Here is a 25,289-nt window from a genome sequence, read left to right as displayed (position 1 = left end):
AAAGTCAGTGCTCAGGCCCTGAGTTCAAGCCCCACAACTGGCAAAAAAAAAAAAATTACACAAATGTAACACAAGTATATCAGCCATATCTCATTACATAATTCTTGATGAGGCAAGAGGCATTTTTTTAAGAGGCAGCATTAAAGCTCTATATTACACTAGTGAAAAATCAACAATAAAACTTTACTTATCATATACTTAGGTTAATACTACTAACACAGACTTTTTCTTTTTTTTTGTTTTCCTGTCATGTAATTCCTGGAAGAGCAAGAATGCAAGAAGGAGCAGATTTAAAGTGGACAAAATGCTTCCCAAGTAGTTCTGATATTGCAACTTAAGTAAAAAAAAAAAAATGGCTTAATCTGACAAATCTCCAGGACCATAGGATTCTAATATTCCTCTTTCATTTGTTTGCTATACATTTTTATCACATATTTCAGAATTCATTTAAGTAGATGACTTTCTGAAATATTTCTACAACACTATTTGCAATGTTGAGGGCCTAAGCTGTGCCCTCTGAAGGTTGCTTTTTATTAGCTTTAACTATTAGTTTATCTTGCTAAATAGTTTGTTTTAATTAGTATTTTGCTTGATTTTTAATGATGGTTAATATTTCTTGTTTCAAAAGTTTGTATTTTAAGAAGTCTATTTTTATGCTTCGTATTTATCATCAATTTGCATAAATACTTCCATTAATAGAGATATTTAGCATAACTACCAGAGCCATCCTGGATGGTAAATTTGACAATATTTAATAAATAGCAAATGCACAAACTTTAATTTTACAAATCTTGTTTTCACAATTTCACTGTGCTAGCTAGGAAAAAAAGCATTTATATTCATGAGATTTTTTAGAAGGCAATAAAATTGATCTCTGCAGGCTGATATTAAGTGAAAAAGGTAAACAAACAAAGAATGACCTCTTTTGTTTAAACAAAATTAGTTAATTCTGTATGCTCTTCTGAATTTATTGTCAAGGCTTTCTTAACCCCTAGCTCCCCAGTAGCATTGCCTTGTCATACCCCCCTATGTCATATCTATGTTCATATTTTCTGTGCTCTTACTATGGCATATTGTTTACTTAAATACTAATATTTCTCCCACCCCAGACAGCAAAAAGGCATGAAACATACTCAGAAACTGTTGATCAAATATATTCTTTGCAGGTAAAAATTATTAATCACATAGTATTGGTATTAATAATTCTTGCCCAATGACAAAATAAAAGAATGTGCTTCTGTATTTAAAAACTTATATTCAATTTATATTCTATATTGTAACTACTAAGTTTAAAACTGTTATTTTAAAGGCAGGAGTATGGTCTAGTGGTAAGAGTGCTTGTCTAGCATGCACAAAGCCCTAGGTTCAATATGGCTACACAGAGAAGACCAGAAGTGATGATGTGTCTTAAGTGGTAGAGTGTTAGCCTTACGAAAGTGCACGGACACTGCCTAGGCCCTGAGTTCTAGCCCCAGAACAGGCAAAAAATAAAATTGAAAAAATATGTATATATATAAAGACATCTTCACGAGTGGATTTCCATTCCAGAAACCCAAGAAGTACTTTCCTCTACATTCTACTGGTGAACACTTTCAGCAGACTGAAAACTCTCAATGTATATAGCAGGAAAGAACCCATATATGAACCCTAGGCAAAGGCATTACATTCCCCCTGGCCAGCCCTTCGCACCAGAGGACTTATATGCCCAAGATCTAGATATTATTCACCCTAGAATCAATACTGGTGATGAAAGGTGAAGCCTTACTGACATCTTTTGGATCTAAGCTGAGAGACCTTAAAATGTTCATGTTTTAAAGAAGAAGCAAAGCTATAGGTAGGCTTTTCTCCAAGAGAAGACTCAGAAACTTTTATGATGCTATTTTCCATCACCATGTCCTTACTCTCCCCTCCCAGAACTTTTAACTTCTTTACTTTCCATAAGACAACAACTAAGGCCATCTATCTTACTTTCCTCTAGACCAAGTAAGAGGAGTGGCATCCTATCAATTTGGATTCAAGCTATATTTCTAGGAATAGAATTTGCTAATACTCTGCAAATGATATCGTTTTTTTTCAATATAAGATAAAGACAATAGTCCTCACATATTATAGAATTATCATGAAAATGAAACATGCTGATACACAAGAAACATTTGAAATAGATGATATGTAAATGTCAATTATGTTTTGTCAACATCACTATCATTAGTACCATCATATCTTGATCTTCTTGCTTTTCTTTTCCTCATCTATTTATTGTGTTTGGCACAATAATAAGCAAAAAAGGAAGAGTGATAAGGAAGAACAAAGGCAGGTAGCACTGGCATAAAGGGCTTACACTGTAGTGAGGTGAAGTAGCAATGACATGGCTCAAATAACTAGAAAATATAAATTTCTATTTCTGATAAGCAGCTTAGGGCAATCTGTGTAGTATTACATAGTGTTAATGAGAAAATGACATTAGATAAAATCTAAAGAACAGAAGGAAATTAATTAGAAGATGCAGAGAAAAACTGTTACAAGAATGTGTACAAAGAACAGATAGGAGAAGACATAGGAAAAATTTCAGACTGATGGGTATGCTGCAACATAGGAATGCTTTAAGCACTTCCTGTAAATTTAAGGTGAAGGGGCAGAACACCCTGATCTTCAGTAACTTGATTTTTTTCACTACTTACTTGGAAGACTGAATAGTTATTGTGTATGCTTATTTAATATTGCTCTTGATAAGATAGAATATGGAAGGGAAGAGAGGTGAAGATGGTTATATTACCTTTCTGGCCATAAGTTGAGAAAGTATTAGAGAAACAGACTGACTGCTGGTACTCCAGTGAGGAAATTACTGAATTAAACATGGTAAGAAAAGGGATGATACTAAGGGTGGAAGGACATAAATGATTTGGGGGAAATATTTAAAAGTTAAAGTCAAGAGGAATTTTTTATTGACTGATTATATTTTATCTGAATACAGTTAATCACATTGAAATTTTCTGGGATGAGGTGATAGACAAGCATACTGCAAAAAATAGTCTCACATGGCTAATACTTCACTTCTCTTTTACTAACTTTCTTACTCAAGGTAAAATAATTACAACCAAATTATTAAGGAATATGAGACCCACAAAATTATTTTCTAACACAAAAATTCTATGTGATTTGGTAATATAGTGGAAGAATATTAAAGCTATTTGGCATCTTCATCTTTTCTAGGTCATTAATTGTCAAAACCTTTCCTTATATGTCAAACTGGTTTTTATAGGTTGAATTTTAATAGCAATAAGATAACACAGATACAAAGGAGAGCTAAATACTGAGACCTACTACTTAGTAACAATAATTAGCCTTTCAAAAATTTACATTTTTTGCAGCTTTCACCAACCAGCTGAAAAGCAAAGAAAAACAACTCAGTTTAAGTGCTTTCAGTTACGAAAAACCACAGTGATAGCCTTCTTGCTACATTTTAATCCGTGTCATACTTCCAAGGACAAAATAAATATTTTTTTCAACATGGTATTCATATCTGGTAGTAAGCATCTGTCTTATAATTTACTGGTAAGATTCTTTAGAAATTTATAAGCAACTAGAAGATCTAGGCTGAGAATGATACCTGACATTTTCATTTCCATTTCATTGTATGAAAGAAAAGTAGATTACTTTTATAAATGTATATATTTAATGTATATATATATATATATATTTCCAACAAAGACTCAGTAGTTTTTTACAAGGTGAAAAGAATACATTCAGTTCTACTGATTTCTTTTTCTCTCCTATTGATTTCTTGTGTTTATTTCATTAATACAATAAATTTTGCAAAAAGTCCTGTGAGTTAATTTAAACATAATTTTTCTACAAGGCACATTGTAGTTTATGCCTATAATCCTACTCAGGTTGAGATCTGAGTATGTCTATGAGACTTTTATTTCTAATCAGTCAGAGGGGAAAAAAACAGAAGTAAAAGCATACTTTAAATGGTTGTGCACAAGTCTTGAGCAAAAGAGCAAAGAAAAGCATGAGAGTTAGAACTGAAGGCCCAATACTGGAATTAAAATAAACAAATATTTTGATTATGTTACTATTTTTCTTAAAACCCATATGAAAGCAATCATATATTAGAATAAAACCTAATAAATATAAAACAAAACCAAGTACAAAAGAAAGCAGGAGTGGGGGACACAGAACTCAGGGGGACTTATTTGTTAATAGTAGGTTTTCCATAATGAAAATGGTTATCCTACCTAAGTGATACATTTCATTAGAAGATATTATAAAGTGATAAATTTCTAATTTGTGATGATTAGGCCTTTCTAAACCTCTTAAGAGATCACAACTTATATATTTCCGATTTTATTTTGAAATTTTCGATATCTTCAAAAATAAAAACGTCATGTTTATTATATGAAATGCTTAATTACATAAGACCATAAATGAAAATAGAAAATGTTTACATTAATAAATTCCTGATAATTTATGCCACCAAAATACATGTGCAAAACTTTTAAAATTAAATATTCCAGACATCATTAAGATATTAAAAATAGTTATCGTCATTTATTCTGATTGAAAACAAATCTTGAGAAGGGCATTACTCAAGAGGAAGAACATCTGCCTAGCAAGCACCCCTTTATTTGACCTCCAAAACATCTTCCACAGCTGTGTTTCTGAGACATGAGAAATTAGAATAATGTCCCTCTATATCGCCAACCAAAAACAGAAAGCCAGAAACAAACCAACAAACAAAAGCTAAGATAACAAACAATACTGGAACTTAGAGAGCAAATGCTTTGCTTGGACATGGTACTACTGTCAAGGCAACAGAGATCTTTAAAGCATTTAACTGGTATTTTCCCTAAGATTCAATGAAAGTATGAAGAAACATAGTGAATATTAACATTCTTCATAAGAGGTGCAGTTGGGTGAAAAGTCTGAAATTAATGCTTGATATAGAATAAAAATGGAAAAATAAGATAGAACCTTTTTGTTATTGTTGTTTGTATGATTTAGGTTTTTTTTGTTATTGGTCCTCCAGCTTGACCTGTACAGGCTCTACCTCTTCAGCCACAACCCCACTTCCAATTAATTAGAGATAAGAGTCACAGATTTTCCTGTGTGGGATGGCTTTGAACCACGATCCTCAGATCTCAACCTTCTGAGTAGCTAGGATTACAGGTATAAACCACAAGTATGTGGCTTAAATGGAAATTTAATTAAAGAAAAACAAGAGTTTTTCAAAGTTCCCAAACATTGTCTTTTAGCTGAATACCAAGAAGATATTTTTGTCTATATGACTATTTTCTTCTGACAGTAAACTTTAGGAGTAAATAATCAATCTTGTAAAAGTAAACTTTACATTCAAACCTCAAAAAAATCATAATTGCTGCTAGACCTACCAAGTCCATAGTGAACTACAAAATGAAACCTTTCTCCTCCTGTTATACTTAATTTATACAAGATTCTTAATAAACTAAATAGCTTGACTTAATTCAACAAGCAATAAAGAACCAATGAAACTTTATGAGCAAGAGAATAATATGATCAGAGTAGCATGACAGAAAATTTACAAAGGAGATTTATTTGCCCTCCATATTTAAAATTTTAAAAGATACACTACTCAAACTGAGAAAATTAGGGGAAAATAAGTGAAAAATTAAATTCAAGATTACGTTTAATTTTAATTAAATTTTTAATTTTTAAATTAATGAGGACAAATACTTAAGAGCTCTTCAAAATTAGCAGCTGTAAAAAGTATGGAGGGCAGGAAATTCAAACTTCAACAACAAAAGCTGAGTATATTTATTTCTATGTTTGCAATTATTTCTGCTTTCTATTCTATATGGTTCAATCTCAAAAGCTGTAACAGCAGCAGTCTATTAACTTGTGAAAATACATGAGAATGAACAGAAGGGCAAGGTACAAGGTCAGTAAACACAGTTTCAGTTCTACCAAAATTAACTGGTATTAGGGATACACCAGAAGAAAATAAGGAGCAAGCATGAGACTCAATTTATAAATGCTTACAGAGTTCTAACACAAGTACTCCGCCTTCGCAGAATCAACAAACAATGACAAAGTAGATAGAATATATCTAACAAAATATAAGCAAGAAAAAAAGACATTAATTAACTTTAAAAAATGCTTATAAACACAAAGACTTTTGGTAAGTTTTAGGCTTTCTGAATTAGTAAAATAAAGACATAACCCAATAGGGTTTTGTGAGGTTAAAGATGGAAATATATGTTCATTCAGAATGGGTGTAGGTAACTGGATCCTGACATCCAGAATCATTTTACTTGTTTTCACATAAACATTCTCCCATTCTCTTTGTAACATTCGGCAATAAAAATTTTATTTGATAGTGATCATGCTTTATAGGTCTACATAACAATCAGAGAAAAGACTTTGTGCCCGAGGTGTTATTTTATTACTATAAATGCACAGTGATATAGGATACCATATAGGCAAGTTAAAACTAAAGTATACACAGAGGGTTTAGATAATAGGTTAAGACCTGGACAAACGTCAATGGAAAAAGAAAAGTAATATGAAAAGGAGAAAATGCATGAAGAAACTTACTAATAACAATGTTCATTTCAGAATAATGTTATTTTACTAATTAATGTAATTTGAGAAAAAGTAAAAAATGGACCATTGTTTATATTGAGAAGTTTGGAAATAAGTTAAAAATCAGATTGAATTTTATAGAGTCCAATATTGCACACATTAGGCCTGCTTTATTTTTTGATTATTACACATGATTTAACCTAACTTCAAAAGAAATTTCAAAAGAAAAAAATTTGTAATTCCTGCACACATATTACAAGCTCAGTTGATATGGAGAAGCTCTTAGTCAGCCCTGTATTACCATCAGTTGTGTATAAATCATTGTGAGATCTACTGAATGTTTGCCTGTCCTTAATTTTGTAAAATTATGCCTCCCACAAAACAAATGGTGCCCCAGAGGAAGGCAAAAGTTAATATGCTTAATTTAAATGATAAAGTGAAAATTTCAGGTCTGTTGAAAAGGCAGCATATGTTTAGCAGAAATTAGAAGATTTTATGGGAAAAATGAATCATGCATCTGCAGCATAGCACTGAATACTACAGAAAACTGAGCATATGTGATTTTTCTTCAATGGTGGGTCCATTGGAGCCATGTGTCTGCAGATTCCAGTGTGTCTACATTACAAGGTAAGGAGCTTCTCTTTATAGGGCTGGTCTCAAAACATTTTGGTTAGAACTCGTTTGCACGTTTATTTAATTTTAAACAATGTAAGAATACAAAGCTTTCATTCCCTGTGTATTCTCTGGAAAAACTCTACTGCATACTTGTAGAAAAGCTCTACTGTATTCTTAGAACTAAAAGAAAGCAATATGATAACATTCTTATAAAAAGCAAATTCAAATGTTGTAGGACTCTCTGAATTCATTTCAGGAAATTCTCCACACATTAGGCCACATTTCAAGAGCTGCCACCAATGAGACCAACAACTGGTAGTATGTTTTTCAACTTTCCCAATTAATGTCTTAATGTTGTTGAGGTGGAGTAAGTAGAGGGATGCCGCAGGACAGTGGACATGGAGCAGAAGTGTTCATGTTACAGTAATTTACTATTAACAAAAACATGTTTACTGTTAGATTTGCCAGCAATAAAAGGGGAAGGGGAATAAACTATCTTTACTTCCTTATCTTTCCTAGGATTCCCCATATACGATGTAAATAGCATTTCTTTAGATAATATAAGTTCAATCTCCATTATTCTAGAATTGTTTCAATTCTATAAAATTTTATTCTGAATAAAGATACTCTGTTAAGTTCCAATTTTAATTCTCTGTGCCTATCTGCCTGTTTGTCTCTTTCTGTCCAGTATTGAGACTTAACTCACATTTTCTTGCTCAACTCATAACACATAAGCCACAGTTCCATTTCCAGTTGTCTTAGTGGTTAATTGGAAGTAAGAGTTTTGTAGACTTTTCTGCCCAGGCTAGTACTTTAAGAAATTCATGAAAGGGGACTGGGAGTTTGGCCTGGAGGTAGAATGCTTGTCTAGCATGCACAAAGACCTGGGTTCCATTCCTTGGTACCATATACATAGAAAAAGCTGGAAGTAGTGCTGTGGCTCAAGTGGCAGATAGACCACAAGCTTTGAGAAAGCCCAAGGACAATACTCAGGCCCTGAGTGGAAGCCCCAGTACTGGCAAAAAAAGAAAGAGAGGGGGGAGGAGGGAAGGAGAGAAGGAGGGAAGGAGGGAAGGAGAGAAGTAGGAAAGGAAGAAAGGCTAAGGGACAGCATCAAGGACTTCAGTTCAAGTCCCTGTATCAGCACAAAAATAATTAATGAAAGAAAGGGAAGGGACATTTTGCACTTAATTGTAATAAATATAACTAATGATTTTTGAGAAGAATAAATTCCAAATAAGATTCTATGAAGATTCTGTGAGAAAAGATACATATGTTTGCAATAAGTTTTCAAGGCAAGTTATATTTTACAATATACTTCCTGAATATACTAGTAGTAAAAGAAAAAGTGAATGCTTCTGTATTATAATATTTATAATTTTACTAATGACAGAACAAGTGATAATATGAACTTCTATTTACTGAAATCTAATTTCTCCCTAATCTTTTTGTTATATTAAAAATAAATCCTGCAATGAACATGCTTATATATGTAAATCCTATGATCTGATTTTTTTAATAAGACCTATGAAAGGAAAACTTGAGAATAACTAGCAAAATTAATGTAAGAGTAGATTATAGGCACTATGTTCTTATTAATGCTAAAATATATTTAATTGAAGCCTGACTTTCCATCTTTACTATGTTCCAGATAACCTGACATAACTGAACAATGCTCTTTTCCTGAAAGACATGTCCAGCCCAAAACTGTATAATTATGCTCATCTTATGCCAGATCTGGCTGCTACTACTGCAAAATATCATGTCATGGTAGGCTTAAATAAGACATATTTCATATATTTCTCACACAGAGAGGCTGAGAGATAGAGTATCATAGTGCAAGCATTTAATATCTCATGCTTTTGGGCTTTATTGCTTCTATGTAGCCACCTTCTTACTGTTTGCTGACAAGGACGGTTCTCAGTAGTAGGATGAGCTGCAGAGGATGACAAAGAAATAATGGAGAAAGGACGAGAAAAAGACATAGAAAGTGTGATAGGGAGGACGATATCACCTGCTTTTTCTAATAATATCATTCCATCACAAAGACCCTAATCTTCTTATCTAATCTAACCTAAAATTACTGTTAAAAATCATACTTCTGAATAATATTATATTGTTTCAACATATCAATTGTGGAGACTGTGGAGACGGGGTTTACAAACAACCAGCCTGTGTGTCTTTATTTTGAAAAGGAGCTCTTGCATTTAAGTAATGGTAAGGCTTTAAATTAGGTTAAGGTTCTTATCTTAATCATCCTGATTAGGGTGGATCAAACATCTAATAACTAGTAACCTTAAAAGAAAATAAGGGGAAAGAGACACACACACACACACACACACACACACACACACACACACACACACAAAGGAAAGCAAATTTGTTGTGAAGGAATTGCAGAAAAAGCAGGGATTTAGTACAGAAGCCATGGACTAACATCAGGCATTAGCAGCTAAGAAACAAGATCTCCAGAAGAAATACCATGTCAATACTACAAAAGTAGACTTCTAAACTCCAAAACTGTGACACTTAAGACTGTTGTTGCCTTTAGGTACTAAGTTAGTGGGACTTTTTCTAGAAAAGCAGTTCACTAGCCAGCCACAGTGGCTCATGCCTGTAATCTAGCTACTCAGGAAGCTGAGATCTGAAGATCAAGGTTCAAAGCCAACCCAAGTAAAAAAGGACTCTTATCTCCAATTAATCTCTAGAAAATAGGAAGTAGGGCTTGGCTTGAGGGTAGGGGGGTAGCCTTGAGCTGAAGAACTCAAAAACAGTGCCCAGGCCTGGAGTTCAAGCCCCATCACACACACACACACACACACACACACACACACACACACACACACACACACACACACACACACACACACACAGTGCCCAGGCCCAGAGTTCAAGCCCCATCTCACTCTCACACACTCTCACACACTCTCACACACTCTCACACACACACACACACACACACACACACACACACACACAGCAGTTGACTTTCTCATCACATTTAAATCAATGATCATTATTACAAAAGTTGTATCAATTTCCAAATCAAATTCTTATGAATTACTCCATTAATATTTGTTTACCATTTTTGTTTTTATTTTTATTTATTCATTTTGCCAGTTCTGGGGCTTGAGCACTGTCGTTGGGCTTTCTCAAGGCTAGATCTCTACCACTGGAGCCACAGCAGCACATCCATCTTTTTTCTATGTATGTGGTACCAAGGAATCGAACCCGAGTCTTCGTGCATGCTAGGCAAGCACTCTATCACTAGGCCAAACTCCGGGCCCTGGTTAACTTGAGATAAGACTCTCATGGAACTTTTGTACCCAGGGTGGATTTGAACTGCAAGCTTCAAATCTCAGCCTTCTGAGTAGCTAGGATGACAGGCATGTGCCAATGGAGCTGGCTCTTCAACTACCATCTTTATTCCTATGACCTGCTATTTTAAAACAATATTGACTGTCAACAGATTTAAAATATATGTTTGGATCCTAAAATTATTCAAAATACAGCAAGCATCATAGAAGTCACAAAAGGTAACATAAAAGTACCAGTAAAACTTTATAGTAAAGAGGTAATATAGCTACAAATAAAAATGATCACTACATTGTTAGTATTATATTATACTTCTTTAAGGATTATACTTCTTTAAGATGTAACAGCCTAATAGTTACCTGTACAGTCATAGTTACCTGTAAGAAACTAAAATATTCAACAAAATAACTACATAAATAACATACCTGAGTTCGTAAAATTTCATTTTTTGACAACTGCATATCACCAGTCAATTCTTTCACCACAATGCCCAGTGGCTCTAGACGTTTGCTGAAGTAATTTGTCATTTCAGCTGCCAAGGCTTTCATTGGAGCAACATACACAATCTGTGCCAAAGAAATACTGGTTTGATGAATGAGCAAAAACTACAATGTTATTTGGTTCAAAATAACCAGTAAAAGTCATAATTTATTGTGAAGTATGGTTCTAGATACTTCCTGTGATTGTTAATACTGATACCTGGACAGTACTCATCTTTTTAGGTAAGTGTGTAGCTATTCAAAAGACAATCGAATTTGTTTACATAATCTTATCACTGTGAAGTGACTTCAAAGTTAACTGGATTCCACACCTTTTTTTGTGGGTGATATGATTTTCCCAGCAAATTGGGACCATCTCAATAGTAATGAAATAGCATTACTTACATGACTTTAAGTACTTAGGAATTTCCAGATTTCATGTAACTACAAGGTCACTCTAATTCTTACACTTTAAAAAGCTGTTTTCTATTCTGATATTTTCCCACCTTAAATTCATTTTTTTTGATAACACCTTGTTGGAAATGTTGGCGAATTTCATGCAAGACTGTCAACATTGCAATGTTGGTCTTCCCAGCTCCAGTAGGGGCACAAATCAGCATGTTCTCGTTGGTGTTGTAGGCAGTTTCAAACACAATTGACTGGATTCTATTGAGTCTCTTCATCCCTTTAAAAGCTAACTGTCCAATCTAAAGAAAGAAAATACCACAATTCATTATAAATGAGAATACTAATGTGAAATAATGTGCAGGACTCATACAAAAACACAGAATATGAACATTAACTCCCTTTCATTAAAAAAAGAGACTAATCTGTCCTGTCTTCCAATGTGTCCAATATTTTAATTAAAGTATGTGCAGCTGAAAAACAACTACAACTCTGGTCTAATTCCTAATGCATTTGTAAATTATAACTAATTATGAAAAACGTAAGATTATATCTACATCTACATATATAATTCTTATGTATAAAATAATGATAAATTAACATGAAAATAAAACAAATCTTTTAAAATTTAAAGTCATGGCCGGGAGTTTGGCCTAGTGGTAGAGTGCTTGCCTAGCATGCACGAAGACCTGGGTTTGATTCCTAGGTACCACATACACCACCAGAAGTGGTGCTGAGGCTCAAGTGGTAGAGCTCTAGCCTTGAGAAAGCACAAGGACAGTGTTCAGGCCCTGAGCTTAAGCTCAGGAGTGGCAAAAAAAAAAAAAAAAAAATTAAACTCACTTGCTATATTCATAATGACATTTGACATGCTAGATTTAGACTAGAGAGGTGCCCTCTCTAGTGTCTTTGGTACACCAAAGACAACTGGAAAGAAAGAAAGAAAGAAAGAAAGAAAGAAAGAAAGAAAGAAAGAAAGAAAGAAAGAAAGAAAGAAAGAAAGAAAGAAAGAAAGAAAGAAAGAAAAGATGGTGGTATGTGCTTATAATCTTAGCAAGGCCAAGGCAAAAAGATTCCAACGTTTTGAAAAAAATTTCAATACCTTAGCAGATAAAAAGCTTTATTTACCAACAGAAGTGGTTATATATAAATACATATATATATAATACTTGAGCATTCACATAGTACTTTCAGAATATTTCATTCTTTAACTCTCACAACAATCCTATGGTGTACTATTCTATCTTCTGTTTGGGGGAGTAGCCCTGGGGATAAAATGAAGGCCTTAAGCATTTTAGGCATGTACTCATGAATTAAAAAGGCTCAACGGGGGCCAGGAGTGTAGCCTAGTAGTTGAATGCTCACCTAGCACGCACAAAGCCCTGGATTCAATTCCTCAGTACCACATACCCAGAAAAAGCCAGAAGTGGCACTGTAGCTCAAGTTGCAGAGCACTAGCCTTAAGCAAAAAGTGTCTGAGCATAGTGCCCAGGCCCTGAGTTCAAGCCCCAGGACTGCAAAAAAAAAAAAGACCCAATGTAAGATCCAACCATATCCAGCATTAACCCAAAAGAAAATGAAGTAGAAATACATACAAAAACCTGTACACAAATGTTCACAGCAACTATACAGTGGAAACCAGGATGAAAATATCTATTTACAAAGGAATGGAGAAACAAAATGTATACCAATATGACGGAACACCAAGCAGCAAAAAGAAATTAATTGTTGAGACATTTATCAACACAGATATACTTCAAAATAATTATGATGAATGAAGGAAGACTAAAGTAGAATATATACTGAATAGCTGCATTAATTTACAAATGTAGAATATAGCAAATAGTCTAAGGAACAAAAGATTTCAGATTGTGTGATGCGTAGGAATGGGGACTAGTAGGCAAAGGGAAGAATCGAAGAGACTGCAAAAGGGCAAAATGGTCCTTTGGGGAAGTAATAGTTGGATGTCACTGTGTTAACTTTGGTGGTGGTTTCACACCTTTTAGAGTTATCAGGTAATCACCTTGAATATATACATTTACTATATGACAATTTTACCTTTAAATTTTTCACCAGTTTTTCTTGATGGTACTAATCATGGGCTTCATATTCAGCTTGTTTGCTGAATTTAAAGCCAGTAGACATTCAAACAACATTATCACTGCAACCTCCAACCATAAATACTGAGATAATTTCTTTATATTTGGCCCACTGGATTGAAACCAAAGACTTTGTTTTATTACTCTTTGTATTGCCAAAGTGCCCAATCAATTGTCAGGAACGTAATAGACTGCTAAATAAATTTTTATTGAATGATTTTATGCTCACTACTTGCAAAAAGAATTTTAACTAAACAAGAGGGAAAATCTTAAAAAGAAATGTACCTCATATATAATATCCTCCTTAAAATAATAAACTCAATTTAATCAAAATATGTGACAGATCAGGGAAAAAATTTATATTCAGCTTTCTTTTTGCTTTTTTGTTTTATAAATACTACATCTTTTTAACAAAAAATGCATGCTAGAAAACACCTATATATATAGTATATAGATATACACATGTACATATATATGTGGGTATATGTATGTGTATGTGTGTGTGTGTATATATCACACACTTTCAACTTAGAAAGTGTTGACACTTTTGTTACAACCCCGCTTGCCAAATGGGACTTAAGGTTTAGTTCTTTTTCAAAAAGAAAAATTATGCTTTTGTTCTCCAAGGTTAGGAATCTACATCTACATATACTTATGCTATATATATATATATGCTTTATACACATACATATAATATTCAATTAAAAGTCACTTGATGATATAATGTATGAATTTATGACACTAAACTACATTCAGTTTTGTGGAAATACAAAATTTTTACTATAAGATTATTCTGACAATGGATTAGGTTATAATTAAAAGAGAAAAAGATATGTTATAGTTATATCATATTACTTTAATATCTATTCTAATTAAGATATAAACTATGTTCTATAAATCTAGGAGGAATAATAAACTATGAATGTTAGTTTAGGTCACAGAGGGGAAATCTAGCCTGTAGCCTGTACAAGGCTCGTATCATCCTCTGGTACTTGATGCAGCAGACATGTATGCTTCTTGTTGGATGTCTGTGGCTGATTATTTGTATGGATAATTCTGTGTGGCTGAATGATGTTATAAAGATGTTATGTTATACACAGCCCTTGGCAGAGAAAAGGTTCCCTTCCCACTTCTATGTTTGGTAGAAGATATAGACTACTAGAGAAAATAAAAACCAAAGGCAGTCAAGCCTGCATTCAAGGCTTGGTGAAACATGTCAGTAATCCTCATATATGGAAGTCAAAATCAATAAGATGGGGGCCAGACTGGACTACAATAGTGTGATTCTATTAACATACACACCACACACACACGTTCACACACACAAAGTACCTGGAATGACTGAATGGTAGTTGTACAATCATGAAAGAAAAAGTCATGAAAGAGACAATGAAAATGGAAAACTACACTAAACCAAACAACAGAGTCATGTATTCTGTACTGAGGGAGGTGGTCTTTTCTTCACTCGCCTAGGTATGGATACCTACCACAAACCAGGGACTAGGACAGCTTGTAGGGATATCACAATGAGCCCACATAAAAAAGAAGCAGTTACTATTTAAGATCCATTGTAAGTGAAGAAGATACATAAAACAATCCCATTTTAAATGCTGCACGGAGAGACGTAAGACTTAGATATAAAGAATAGCTCTTCTGAAAAAAAAAAGACTCAGGTGTAAAGAAAAAAGTAAGAAAAAATTTCGACTGAGAAAAAGACAACTGTACGGGCACATCTATACTTCTCTTTTTCTTGAAATACTAAGTGAAGTACTTACCAGAGGAAACTGAGCTCTAAGGATGTTAAGAATCTCACCTATGCACAATGGTAAAACATTTCAGTTGAGCACCAGAATTGTTTGTTTAAGCTAAAGATTATCAATAAACTTGCTGTTTACTATTATTTGTTAACTCATCTTGCATTCAATCAATGTCTCTACATTCATTTCAAGAAGTCTTAAAAATCTTTATAATACTCTTGGACATATGTGAACTGCTACCAACATAATGTGCTGAATACAGACAGCAAGTTATCTTTAAATGCTACACAAGTTTACAAATTACTTCAAACAGACTATGTTCGGTATTACTGTCCTTAAAATTACTTTTTAAAAAATGTTGAATTTTGGACTGGGAGTTTGGCCTAGTGGTAGAGTGCTTGCCTAGCATACACAAAGACCAGGGTTAGATACCTCGAAACCACATACATAGAAAAAAGCCAGAAATGGTGCTGAGGCTCAAGTGGTCGAGCTCTAGCCTTGAGAAACTCTAAGGACAGTGCTCAGGCCTTGAGGTCAAGCCTAGGACTGGCAAAATAAAAAAAAAAAAAATTGAATTTAGAAAAATGAATGGGAAGTATTTCACCAATAAATTTGTCGGTAAAACTACATGCAATGGGGACCAGGAGTTTGGCCTAGTGGTAGTGCTTGCATTGTATGCATGAGGACCCAGGTTCTATTCCTTGGTACCACATACATAGGGGAAAAAAAAGTGCCAGAATTGGTGCTGTGGCTCAAGTGGAAGAGCTCTAGCCTTGAGAAAACCCCAAGGATTGTGCTCAGGTCCTGAGCCCAAGCCCAGTTCAAGGAAGGAAGGAAGGAGGGAGAGAGGGGGAAGGAGGGAGAGAGGGGGAGGGAGGGAGGGGTGAGAGAGAGAGAGAGAGCGCCTACATGCAATGTGCTATGATTTGAAAAGCAGTATTTGAAAAGATCACTAGAGGGCTCAGTAACCTTGAAATTGCATTTGCAAGATATTGCAAGATGAGATACTAAGATGAAGTAAATTAAGTAGTAAGGGTTTTTTTTTTTCTTTCTTTTTCTTTATTAGCTTGTGTTAAGGAAAGTTCACTACCACTGAGTTATACCCCTTAGCCCCTTGCTTTTCTGAGATAAAATTCCTCTGTGTTGTCAAACTAGTCTTGAACTACAGACCATTTTGCTTTCTGATTGCTGGGATTCTTGGGGTTTTATCAAGTCTGGGCAAAAGGTATTTTTCTTACTTAGTATCTTTCAAAACACATTAAAAAACAAAAAGCTTAAAGATGAAGAAAAAAGAAGTAGATGTTTGGTTCAAGTGTCATACAAGAGCTTGAGGACTTGAGTTCAAGCTCCATTACTGGCATAAATAAACAAGACAAAGGGTAGCTATACTGAAATTCTATTTTTAAAATTATATAGTAATTATAATCATTTAAAAAATATTTTATACATTTACTAATGTTGAATGCAGCTATCAATCACTGCTTCTATATATTTAATAGTCTTCAAATGTATAAGAAATATATTGCTGAATAAAGTTAAGCTAAAAAATGATTAAAAATAAAAAGACAATGCAATATATGAATGATGACTTCAGTAAAGAGAAAAGATTATGTTAATATATTATATCTATATGCAAAATGATAGAAAATTATTTAAAAAGAGGAAATGGAGTAATGTAATAGGGTGTATTTAACTAAAGCACAAGATATACATACTGTAATTTTTAGTCATTTATGCTAAGGAATTTTTTTTAAAATAAATGGAGATGAAAGAGAAAGAAGCAAATACCTTGGAAATGAAAAATGAGGAACTTAAATTTTTCATTGGAAAGCCTCCTTCATTCAATAATAGACAAGATTAAGTGAAAGAAGGAATATAAGAGCTTGAAAACAAGGTTAATTGATGACTATATTTAGGTGATAACACCTACTTTAGCATAAAAAAAGACCAAAAGAAACAAAGGAAGAAAAAATTTAACTTAATAGAAGCGAATCAAAAGGGAATATTACAAAGAGATACAACTAAAATACAGTAGGGACCATTTAAAAATGTTCACTGTAATAAATTAGAAAAATATAAGAAATGGACAGATTTAGGGCTGGGAGTTTGGCCTAGTGGTAGAGTGCTTGCCTAGCATGCACAAAGGCCCAGGTTCGATTCCTTGGTACCACATACATAGAAAAAAGCCGTAAGTGGTGCTGAGGCTCAAGTGGTAGAGGTCTAGCCTTGAGAAAGTCCAAGGACAGTGCTCAGGCCCTGAGCTCAAGCAAAAAAAAAAAAAGAAAGAAAGAAAAGAAATAGATTTTGAGAAACGTGTTCTATAAAAATTGAATCCATAAGATATATATATATAAAATAGAAGAACTCAATACAAATAGTAAAACTCAATCAGTAACAAAATGTCTCCCAATACACCAAACTATTTTTACTGAAACTGAAATAAAGGAATTTTTTTTTTCACAGTCCTAGGGCTTAAATTCAGAGCCTGAGCACAGTCCTTGAGTTGTCTCAAGGCTAGAGCTCTACCACTTGAGCCACAGCACCACAATTAGCTTTTTCTATGTACATGTAAAGGACGAATCGAACCCAGGCTAGGCAAGCACTCTACTACTAGGCCAAACTTCCAGCCTTAATAAAAGAAATTTTAAATTTCTTGTGTAAATCAGATGTTACATCATGGATATTACAAAACTTGCAATAAACATTCTATACTCAGTTCCACAAAATGGTTTTCTGTTTAGATAAGTTTATTGTATCCAGTTGCTGGTGGCTCATGCATGAAACCCTAGCTACTCAGGAGACTGAGATCTGAGGATCACAGTTGGAAGCCAGCCCAGGCAGGAAATTCCATGAGACACTTTTTTTTTCCAACTACCAGAAAACTGGAAGTGGTACTGTGGCTCAAAGTGGTCTCTTGAGCCAAAACAGCTTAAGGAAAACATTCATTAGAGTTCAAGGCTACTGACAATTTTTTTTAAAAAATGTCTTAAACATTAATCATATAAGCAGATAAAAGTTGAAGTCCTATCATTATTTTCTTAGTGTAGTCAAAATAATACTTCATGTCTTTTAGATACAACTGTCTAATGCTTTTACAATATTATAAAGTAGCTGGTTCACTCTTTTTTATTATAGTACAAATATATATGTTTATTAATTTATTTTTGTGAAATGCAAGTCTTTTATTAAGTTTCTTTCCACAGCTGTAAAGCTTTGGCACATACAGCATAAAAAATAATCACCAGAGCTGGGAGTGTGGCCTAATGGTAGAGTGCTTGCTAGCATGCACAAAGCCCTGTGTTCAACTCCTTGGTACAACATGCACAGAAAAAGCTGGAGGTGTTGCTGTGGCTCAAGTGGTAAAATACTATCCTTAAGAAAGCCAAAGGACAGTGCCAAGGCTCTGAGTTCATGCCCCAGGACTGGCAAAATAAATAAATAAAAATAACAATGATCACCAACTATAATCATATCAAATTCCTCTTATCAACTGCATATTAAATGTCTTCAATATAATTTTTCATATAAAAATAGTGAGAAAACTAATAATAGGTAAGAGAAATGTATTTCTAGACATTTATTAGAATCATTTGAAAGTAAACATTGTGAAAAAGTTTTAAACACTACAATATGGCATAACTATCCATAGTAGTGGGGCCTGGACAGTTAAAATCAAAGTGGAACCCAAAGAAGTATGTGTCTCTCCCTCTGTCAAGGCCCATCCAAACTGAAGTGATGCAACAGAGCTCATCTTTGAATGTTTACTTCTTTCTTATGCCTTTTGCTCTGGAGTTAAGCTGTCCAATTTCAGCTCTACTCACAGCTTGCCCAAAGCAACTCCCTAGAAGGATTTTGAGATGTTTCTCATGTGAGAGCAGCACACTGTTCTGCTTCAGAATATTCAGTAATTTCCCTTATTTAAATTATGTATATAATTATTTAAAGAAAGAATTATTGGTGTGATTTGGTTTGGAATCTAGAGAAGTATATGCAGCCAATCAAGATGCAAAATGTATTGACTAATACTATCAGAAACTTCAGATAGGAAACCTACATCTTTATAATGCAGCAGATTTCTTATTCATACTGTCTCCTGAAACTATGCTGCAAAAGAACTGAGTTTTATTAATTAACCATGAATGACATGAATTAATTGGCCACTGGCATTTTCTCTTTACTAAAAAGCTGTGTTTTGATTTTTTTTTTTAGTTTTTCATGACAATCTCATTTTGAATCAGATCATCTGGTTGCAGAAAATTTAAGATTAACAGCAAAATATCTCATGAGACTAATCTGTTAGCAAACCTATGAAAACAATGAAATGGTAAAAATTTTGCAAAAATCAACTTATTTTCTGATCCAAGCCAAATTTTTTTATCACATAAAGAAAGCAATAAGAAAGTTCAGCTAAAACTATTAGAAATTGTAGCATATTTATCATAACCGCTTTTTGGTCTTTTTTTTTTAATCAGTTGTGGGGCTTGCAATCTGAGCCTGGGTGCTGCCTATCAGATCTTCAGCTCAAGGCTAGTGCTCAGCTACTTTGAGCCACTTCCATTTTCCCATGGTTAGTTGGAGATAAGAATCTCAAAGACTTTCATGCCCTTGCTGCCTTTGAACGACAATCCTCAGATCTCAGCTGTCTGAGCAGTTAGGATTAGCTACTCAAGCTGGTGGCCTGAGCCACCAGCACCTGGCATTTATCATGCCCTTTTGAATGCTTAACTAAATTATCACATTAAAAATACTAACTGAAAGTACTTAATACACCTATGTCAATTTCTCAGTTCTTCATATAGAAACAGTCTATCAAAGAAACATAGAAAAAAAAGGCTATTTAAATAGACAAAGACCTTTTAAATAAACTCTAGTCCCAGATGATACATTAATGAATAAGATAGCTATTTCAGTGCTTGACGAATAAAATACAAAAGGAGAGACAAGCATTACATGAAAAACCTTCAACAAGAACTTAAGTTATAATGAGATTTGGAGAGATTAAGCTCCTTTGAGAAAGTTACAGATAGCTTTAATATTCCCAGGGGAGGAACAGTTTCAGCTGAAGCCAAATGATGAATAAAGCCAAAGTTCTCAAGGGGAGATTTTTTTACGTATCATTTCTTTTATCATTTTTAATGTATTATTGTTGTATGTTGATGTACAAAAGGGTTACGGTTATGTAAATCAGATAAAGAATACACTTCTTTTTTAATTTTTTTATTGTATTTAATAAAAGGTGCATTAATTCACATACATTGATACCCTTCCACATGTCTTGGTCCCATTACCCTCCCCCCCACCCCCCTCTTGGTTTTCCCCCCCTTCCCTGTCCAATTTCAAGTAACCAAATACAAATGTATCCAATATATCAGATAACAAAGTGAGATATTGTGTCAGTATGAGATAACAAAGGAACAGCAAAAGAGATGAGATAACATAGCACATTAAGGACAGCAATCATTCATTCTATGGCTTTTGTTTCAATATCCTAGAGGTCCATTCAATTAGCTTCATATTATATGGCCTTATGTATCAAGTTTTTGCTCTATTGCAAATCTCTGCTAGTAGAGCCCAAGGTTTCTACAGGTTATGATGAATGTGGGAAACCATTGACCCAGCAATTCCACTACTTGGCATTTACCCAACCATCCAGAAACTAGGGCATACTCAATCCACTAGCACATCAATGTTCACTGCAGCATTATTCACCATAGCAAAGATATGGAACCAACCTAGATGTCCCTCAGTTGATGAATGGATCCACAAGATGTGGTATTTGTACATAATGGAATTCTATGCTGCTGTCAGAAAAAACGACAACGCCCCATTTGTTAGGAAATGGAAAGACTTAGAAAAAATCATATTAAGTGAATGAAGTAAGCCAGACTCAAAGAATACACTTCTTTTTGAACAATATCACCCCTTCCCTCACCCTCTTCCAGTTTTTCCCTCCCATTCCAACCCACAAGTTTTATAGTTCGTGCTCAACACAGGGTCTAATAAGTATCACTGCTGAATTTGTTTACTCTTTGTTCCACCGTTTCTGTCCCTGGCCAACCCTCTCCCCAGCCTCCTGAAGACATAAAAGAACAAACAATCAAAACAATATCCACCGATTAATTCTCTTGGCTTTTCCCTCAGCACATGCTTAGTAATAATTTAACATGTCAGATGTCACTCTGAAATACCTTCACTTAAAGGCAGTGCCAAAAGCAATATTGATACTGCAAAAGACCAGAGTAAACCACAGTTTCATTGACTGTGGAGTTTGTTTTTGCATTTTTCATTAGAATAAATGAGGGATAGTTTCACAACATCAGGGTTATTCTGTAAACTCAGTCTTCTAGAAGGCTAGAATCTAGTTATTTTCTATAAAGTTAAAATGTTTTCCAAAGAGAGATGTACTGTGTGTGTATGTGTGTGTGTGTGTGTGTGTGTGTGATATCTACCTTGAGGATGATATTAAAGTGCTGTCCCATAGAATTATTTGCTTTAAAAACAACCTGATTGATCCAAATTGTAGGATCTAACTTCTGATAAACAGTTGTGCTTCTAATAATGACAACAAAATGTAAGCAAAAGAGTCCCTGTCAAATTCTGCTTAGTTCCACATGGAAATGCCATTTTTGGTTTCTTGGCTGATATTTGTGATGATAATTGGTTTTTCTTTGGTATTTAATCTTTAATTTGCATTTACTAGCTTGTTCAAAACCTTCAAAAAGGGCAAAGAATTAGGCCATCTATATCAAATGATCATCTATGATTAAATCTAAAAAATAAAAAATGTTACAGAAGTTGGATGATGGAAAATTCATTAATTTAAAAACATTATAATACATAAGACTTTAAACTTTCTAAAAACAATTAACTAAAGCAAAGTTGTAATTTTAAACCAATAGTATTTATTCAGTAGGAAAATTTCATTATTAAAGAATCGTGAAGTTCTGGGCTGGGAGTTTGGCTTAGTGGTAGAATGCTCGCCTAGCATGCATGAAACCCTACGTTCAATTCCTTAGTACTACATACACAGAAAAGGCCAGAATTGGTGCTGTGGCTCAAGTAGTAGAGTACTAACTTTGAGAAGGTGTAAGGACATTGCCCAGGCCCTTAGTTTAAGCCCCAGGAGTGGCAAAAAAAAAAAAAAATCCTCAAGTTCTTCAAAACACTAAACATAGAGCTCCCTTATGACCCATCAATCCCACTCTTGGATATTTACCCAAATGTACAGAACCTACCAGCCCATGTTCACTGCCTCATAATTTGCCATAACTAAAATATAGAACAAATCCAGAAGCCCTCAATACATGAATCAAGAAAATGTGGTATTCATATACAACAGAATTTTACGCTGCCATAAGAAAGAATGACATATCAAGACATGTGAAAGGGTATCAATGTATGTGAATTAATGCACCTCCTATCTGGCAAATATCATGTAACCTTTCTATTAATTATAATAAAAAATATGAAAAAAGAAAGAATGGCATAGTCTCATTTGTAGGGAAATGGAAAGACTTGGAAAAAAATCATATTAAGTGAAGTAAGCCAGACCCAAAGAAACATAGGCTCTATGGTTTCCCTCATTTGTAATAATTAGCATATGTCTAGGATTCTCCTAGAAAAGGATGACAATAGCTCAATAGATATGTGTATATGACTATCTATAGGATGATGCTAACTGAAATGAACTCCATGATATGGAAACAAGAGGTTTATCTTTGTGGTTGTTTTTAATGTACTATGTAAAGTTCTTTTCTCTTTTGTTTCCCCTTAAAGTTTAGCCGATGTTGTTACTGTATCTGACTTTTGTACCCAGTATTGTATATATGTTTATTTGTTTATATGAATTAGGAAAAGGAAGGGGAAAAATAAGATGATAAGACAAAGGACTATGGGTGAATTAATATAACAGTGATACTCACAAGACAATATGTTGGAAATAAACTTTACAACTTGGGAGGGGACGGGATGGGAAGTAGGAGAAAAATATGGGAAGAGCTAACAATGTTCGAGAAACTATGTATTCACTACCTTATGAATGTAAGGGTAACCCATCTAAACATCACCATAACAATAATTTAAAAAAATAAGAATCGCAATAGAAGTGTTAAAGACAATGAACTATTTTCACTAGTGATAAACACTCCACTACATTAAGAGAAATTTAATGTGAATTTTAAGATAAAAATTTCATTCACAGGGAAATATTAAAATGTTTGTACTGTATATTTACACACACACAAAAAGAAAATAGCAAGCATCAAAATATGACACAGAAGCCTGAGTACCAACCCATCAATGACAGAGTAATAGCATAAACAAAATCACCTGTAATAACATCATGAAAGTCTTAGTCAATATAGATGGTAAGAAATAAATATGCAATAATTAAAGGACAAAAAATATGCTGGGCATGATGGCTCACATAATCCTACCAACTTTGGAGGCAGAGATCAAAGGACTGAAATTCAAAGCAAGGTGGACATAAAGTTTATTACATTCCATCTTAATAAATAGTTGTGGACAATGGCATGCACCTATCACCTCAGTACTAAAGGTAACACAAATAGGAAGATTGTACTCTATGCTAGCCTGGTTACAAAGCAAGACACAACCTAGAAAATAGTCAAAGAAACAAAGAAATTGGTGGAGTGACAGTGTCTTAAGTGATAGAATCAGCAAGTGTGAGACTCTAATTTCAAACCTCGGTAATGGGGGCCAGGAGTTTGGCTGGGGGATTCAATTCCTTGGGACCACATACCTAGAAAAAGCTGGAAGTGGTGCTGTGGCTCAAGTGTCAAGTGCTAGAGCTCTAGCTTTGAGAAAGCCTAAAGCCCCGAGTTCAAGCCCCAGGACTGGGCATTCAAGCCCCAGGACTGGCAAAAAACAAAACAAAAAAAAAAAACCACCTTGGTACTGGAATGGGGAGTAGGGGGAAGCAGGAAAAAAGTAGAAAACACAGTAGTTACTATTCACAGATGGTAAGACTATAAATGCAGAAAATGAAAAGACTAAAAAAAGTCACCATCAGTAATACGATTAAGTTCAGCAAAGCATATATAGATAGATAGATATTTGAAACTATATATACTTCAGAAAATCCTAACAGAAAAAAACATTTATTCAGAAACTGCAAGTTAAAAATACTTTGTAATAACCACATAAATGAAAACATTCTTCATAATAACTTACTTGGTAGCCCAGAGGTTAGTTTTTCCCACACTAATTCAGAGTATTCAATCCAAAAGAAGAATTAGACTTTCTGTGGACATTACTTTATTCTAAAATTTACATATACATATGAGGTATAAAACTGACTAAGATTAACTGCAAGTAATGTTATGGAGACTTGATTTAATAGATATCAATGTTCATTACAAAGATTATATAGTAATGAAGAAAGTATGTAATATTGACACAGAAAAGAACAGAAGAGTCCTCACACATATGGAAACTTTTTTTATTTCAAACAGAGAAAAAACTGAATATCAGAAAGGAACTAAGAAAGCCAGATATTATTGGCTCACACCTGTAATCCTAGCTATTCAGGAGACTGAGATCTGAGGATTGTGATTCAAAGCCAGCCAAGTCCATTAGACTCTTATCTCTAATTAACTACCAAAATGCAGGACATGATGCTGTGGCTCAAAGTGGTAGAGCACTAGCCTTGAGCACCAAAGTCAGGGACAGTGCCCAGGAATGAAGTTCAGAACATGGACTACGCTCCCATCAAAGAAAAGAATCAAGAGATACTGTGGGTTGCCTATATAAAGTGATTTATCTTATATCACATTCAATCATTAGTTTTTTTTTTCAATCATTAGTTTTATGAGTTTTAGAAATAAAAATGACCAAATATTTAAGTGGTGAACTGTTTCTCAGTTTCATACATATTTTCTCCTTAACCATCCTATACTTAGAAAAATGAAAACATATGTTCAAACAGAAATTTGTTTAAGAATGTTTATAATGGTTAAGTTCATAATCAGCAAACAAACTCAATGCCTTTCAAGGAGAAAATGGGAAAATATCCACAAAATGAAATTATTGTCACTTAT

The 25,289-nt window shown here is 34.0% G+C and overlaps 1 protein-coding gene across 3 annotated transcripts in view; it reads right to left on the bottom strand.

Moving 5' to 3' along the window:
• The window catches only part of Ascc3 (activating signal cointegrator 1 complex subunit 3), a 246,784-nt gene that overhangs the window by 175,359 nt on the left and 46,136 nt on the right, over positions 1-25,289 (bottom strand). For all 3 annotated transcript variants that reach the window (XM_090338378.1, XM_090338376.1, XM_090338377.1), the window contains 2 exons: positions 11,477-11,677; positions 10,917-11,057 (listed from right to left, as the gene is read on the bottom strand). In XM_090338378.1, coding sequence (XP_090194504.1) covers positions 10,917-11,057; positions 11,477-11,677 — 342 coding nt within the window. The remainder of the gene's footprint in view (positions 1-10,916; positions 11,058-11,476; positions 11,678-25,289) is intronic.

Source organism: Megascapheus bottae, chromosome 8 (assembly GCF_031878675.1).
Source record: "Megascapheus bottae isolate mThoBot1 chromosome 8, mThoBot2.hap1, whole genome shotgun sequence".
NCBI classification, from domain to species: domain Eukaryota; kingdom Metazoa; phylum Chordata; class Mammalia; order Rodentia; family Geomyidae; genus Megascapheus; species Megascapheus bottae.
This window is presented reverse-complemented; position numbering and strand designations above follow the sequence as displayed.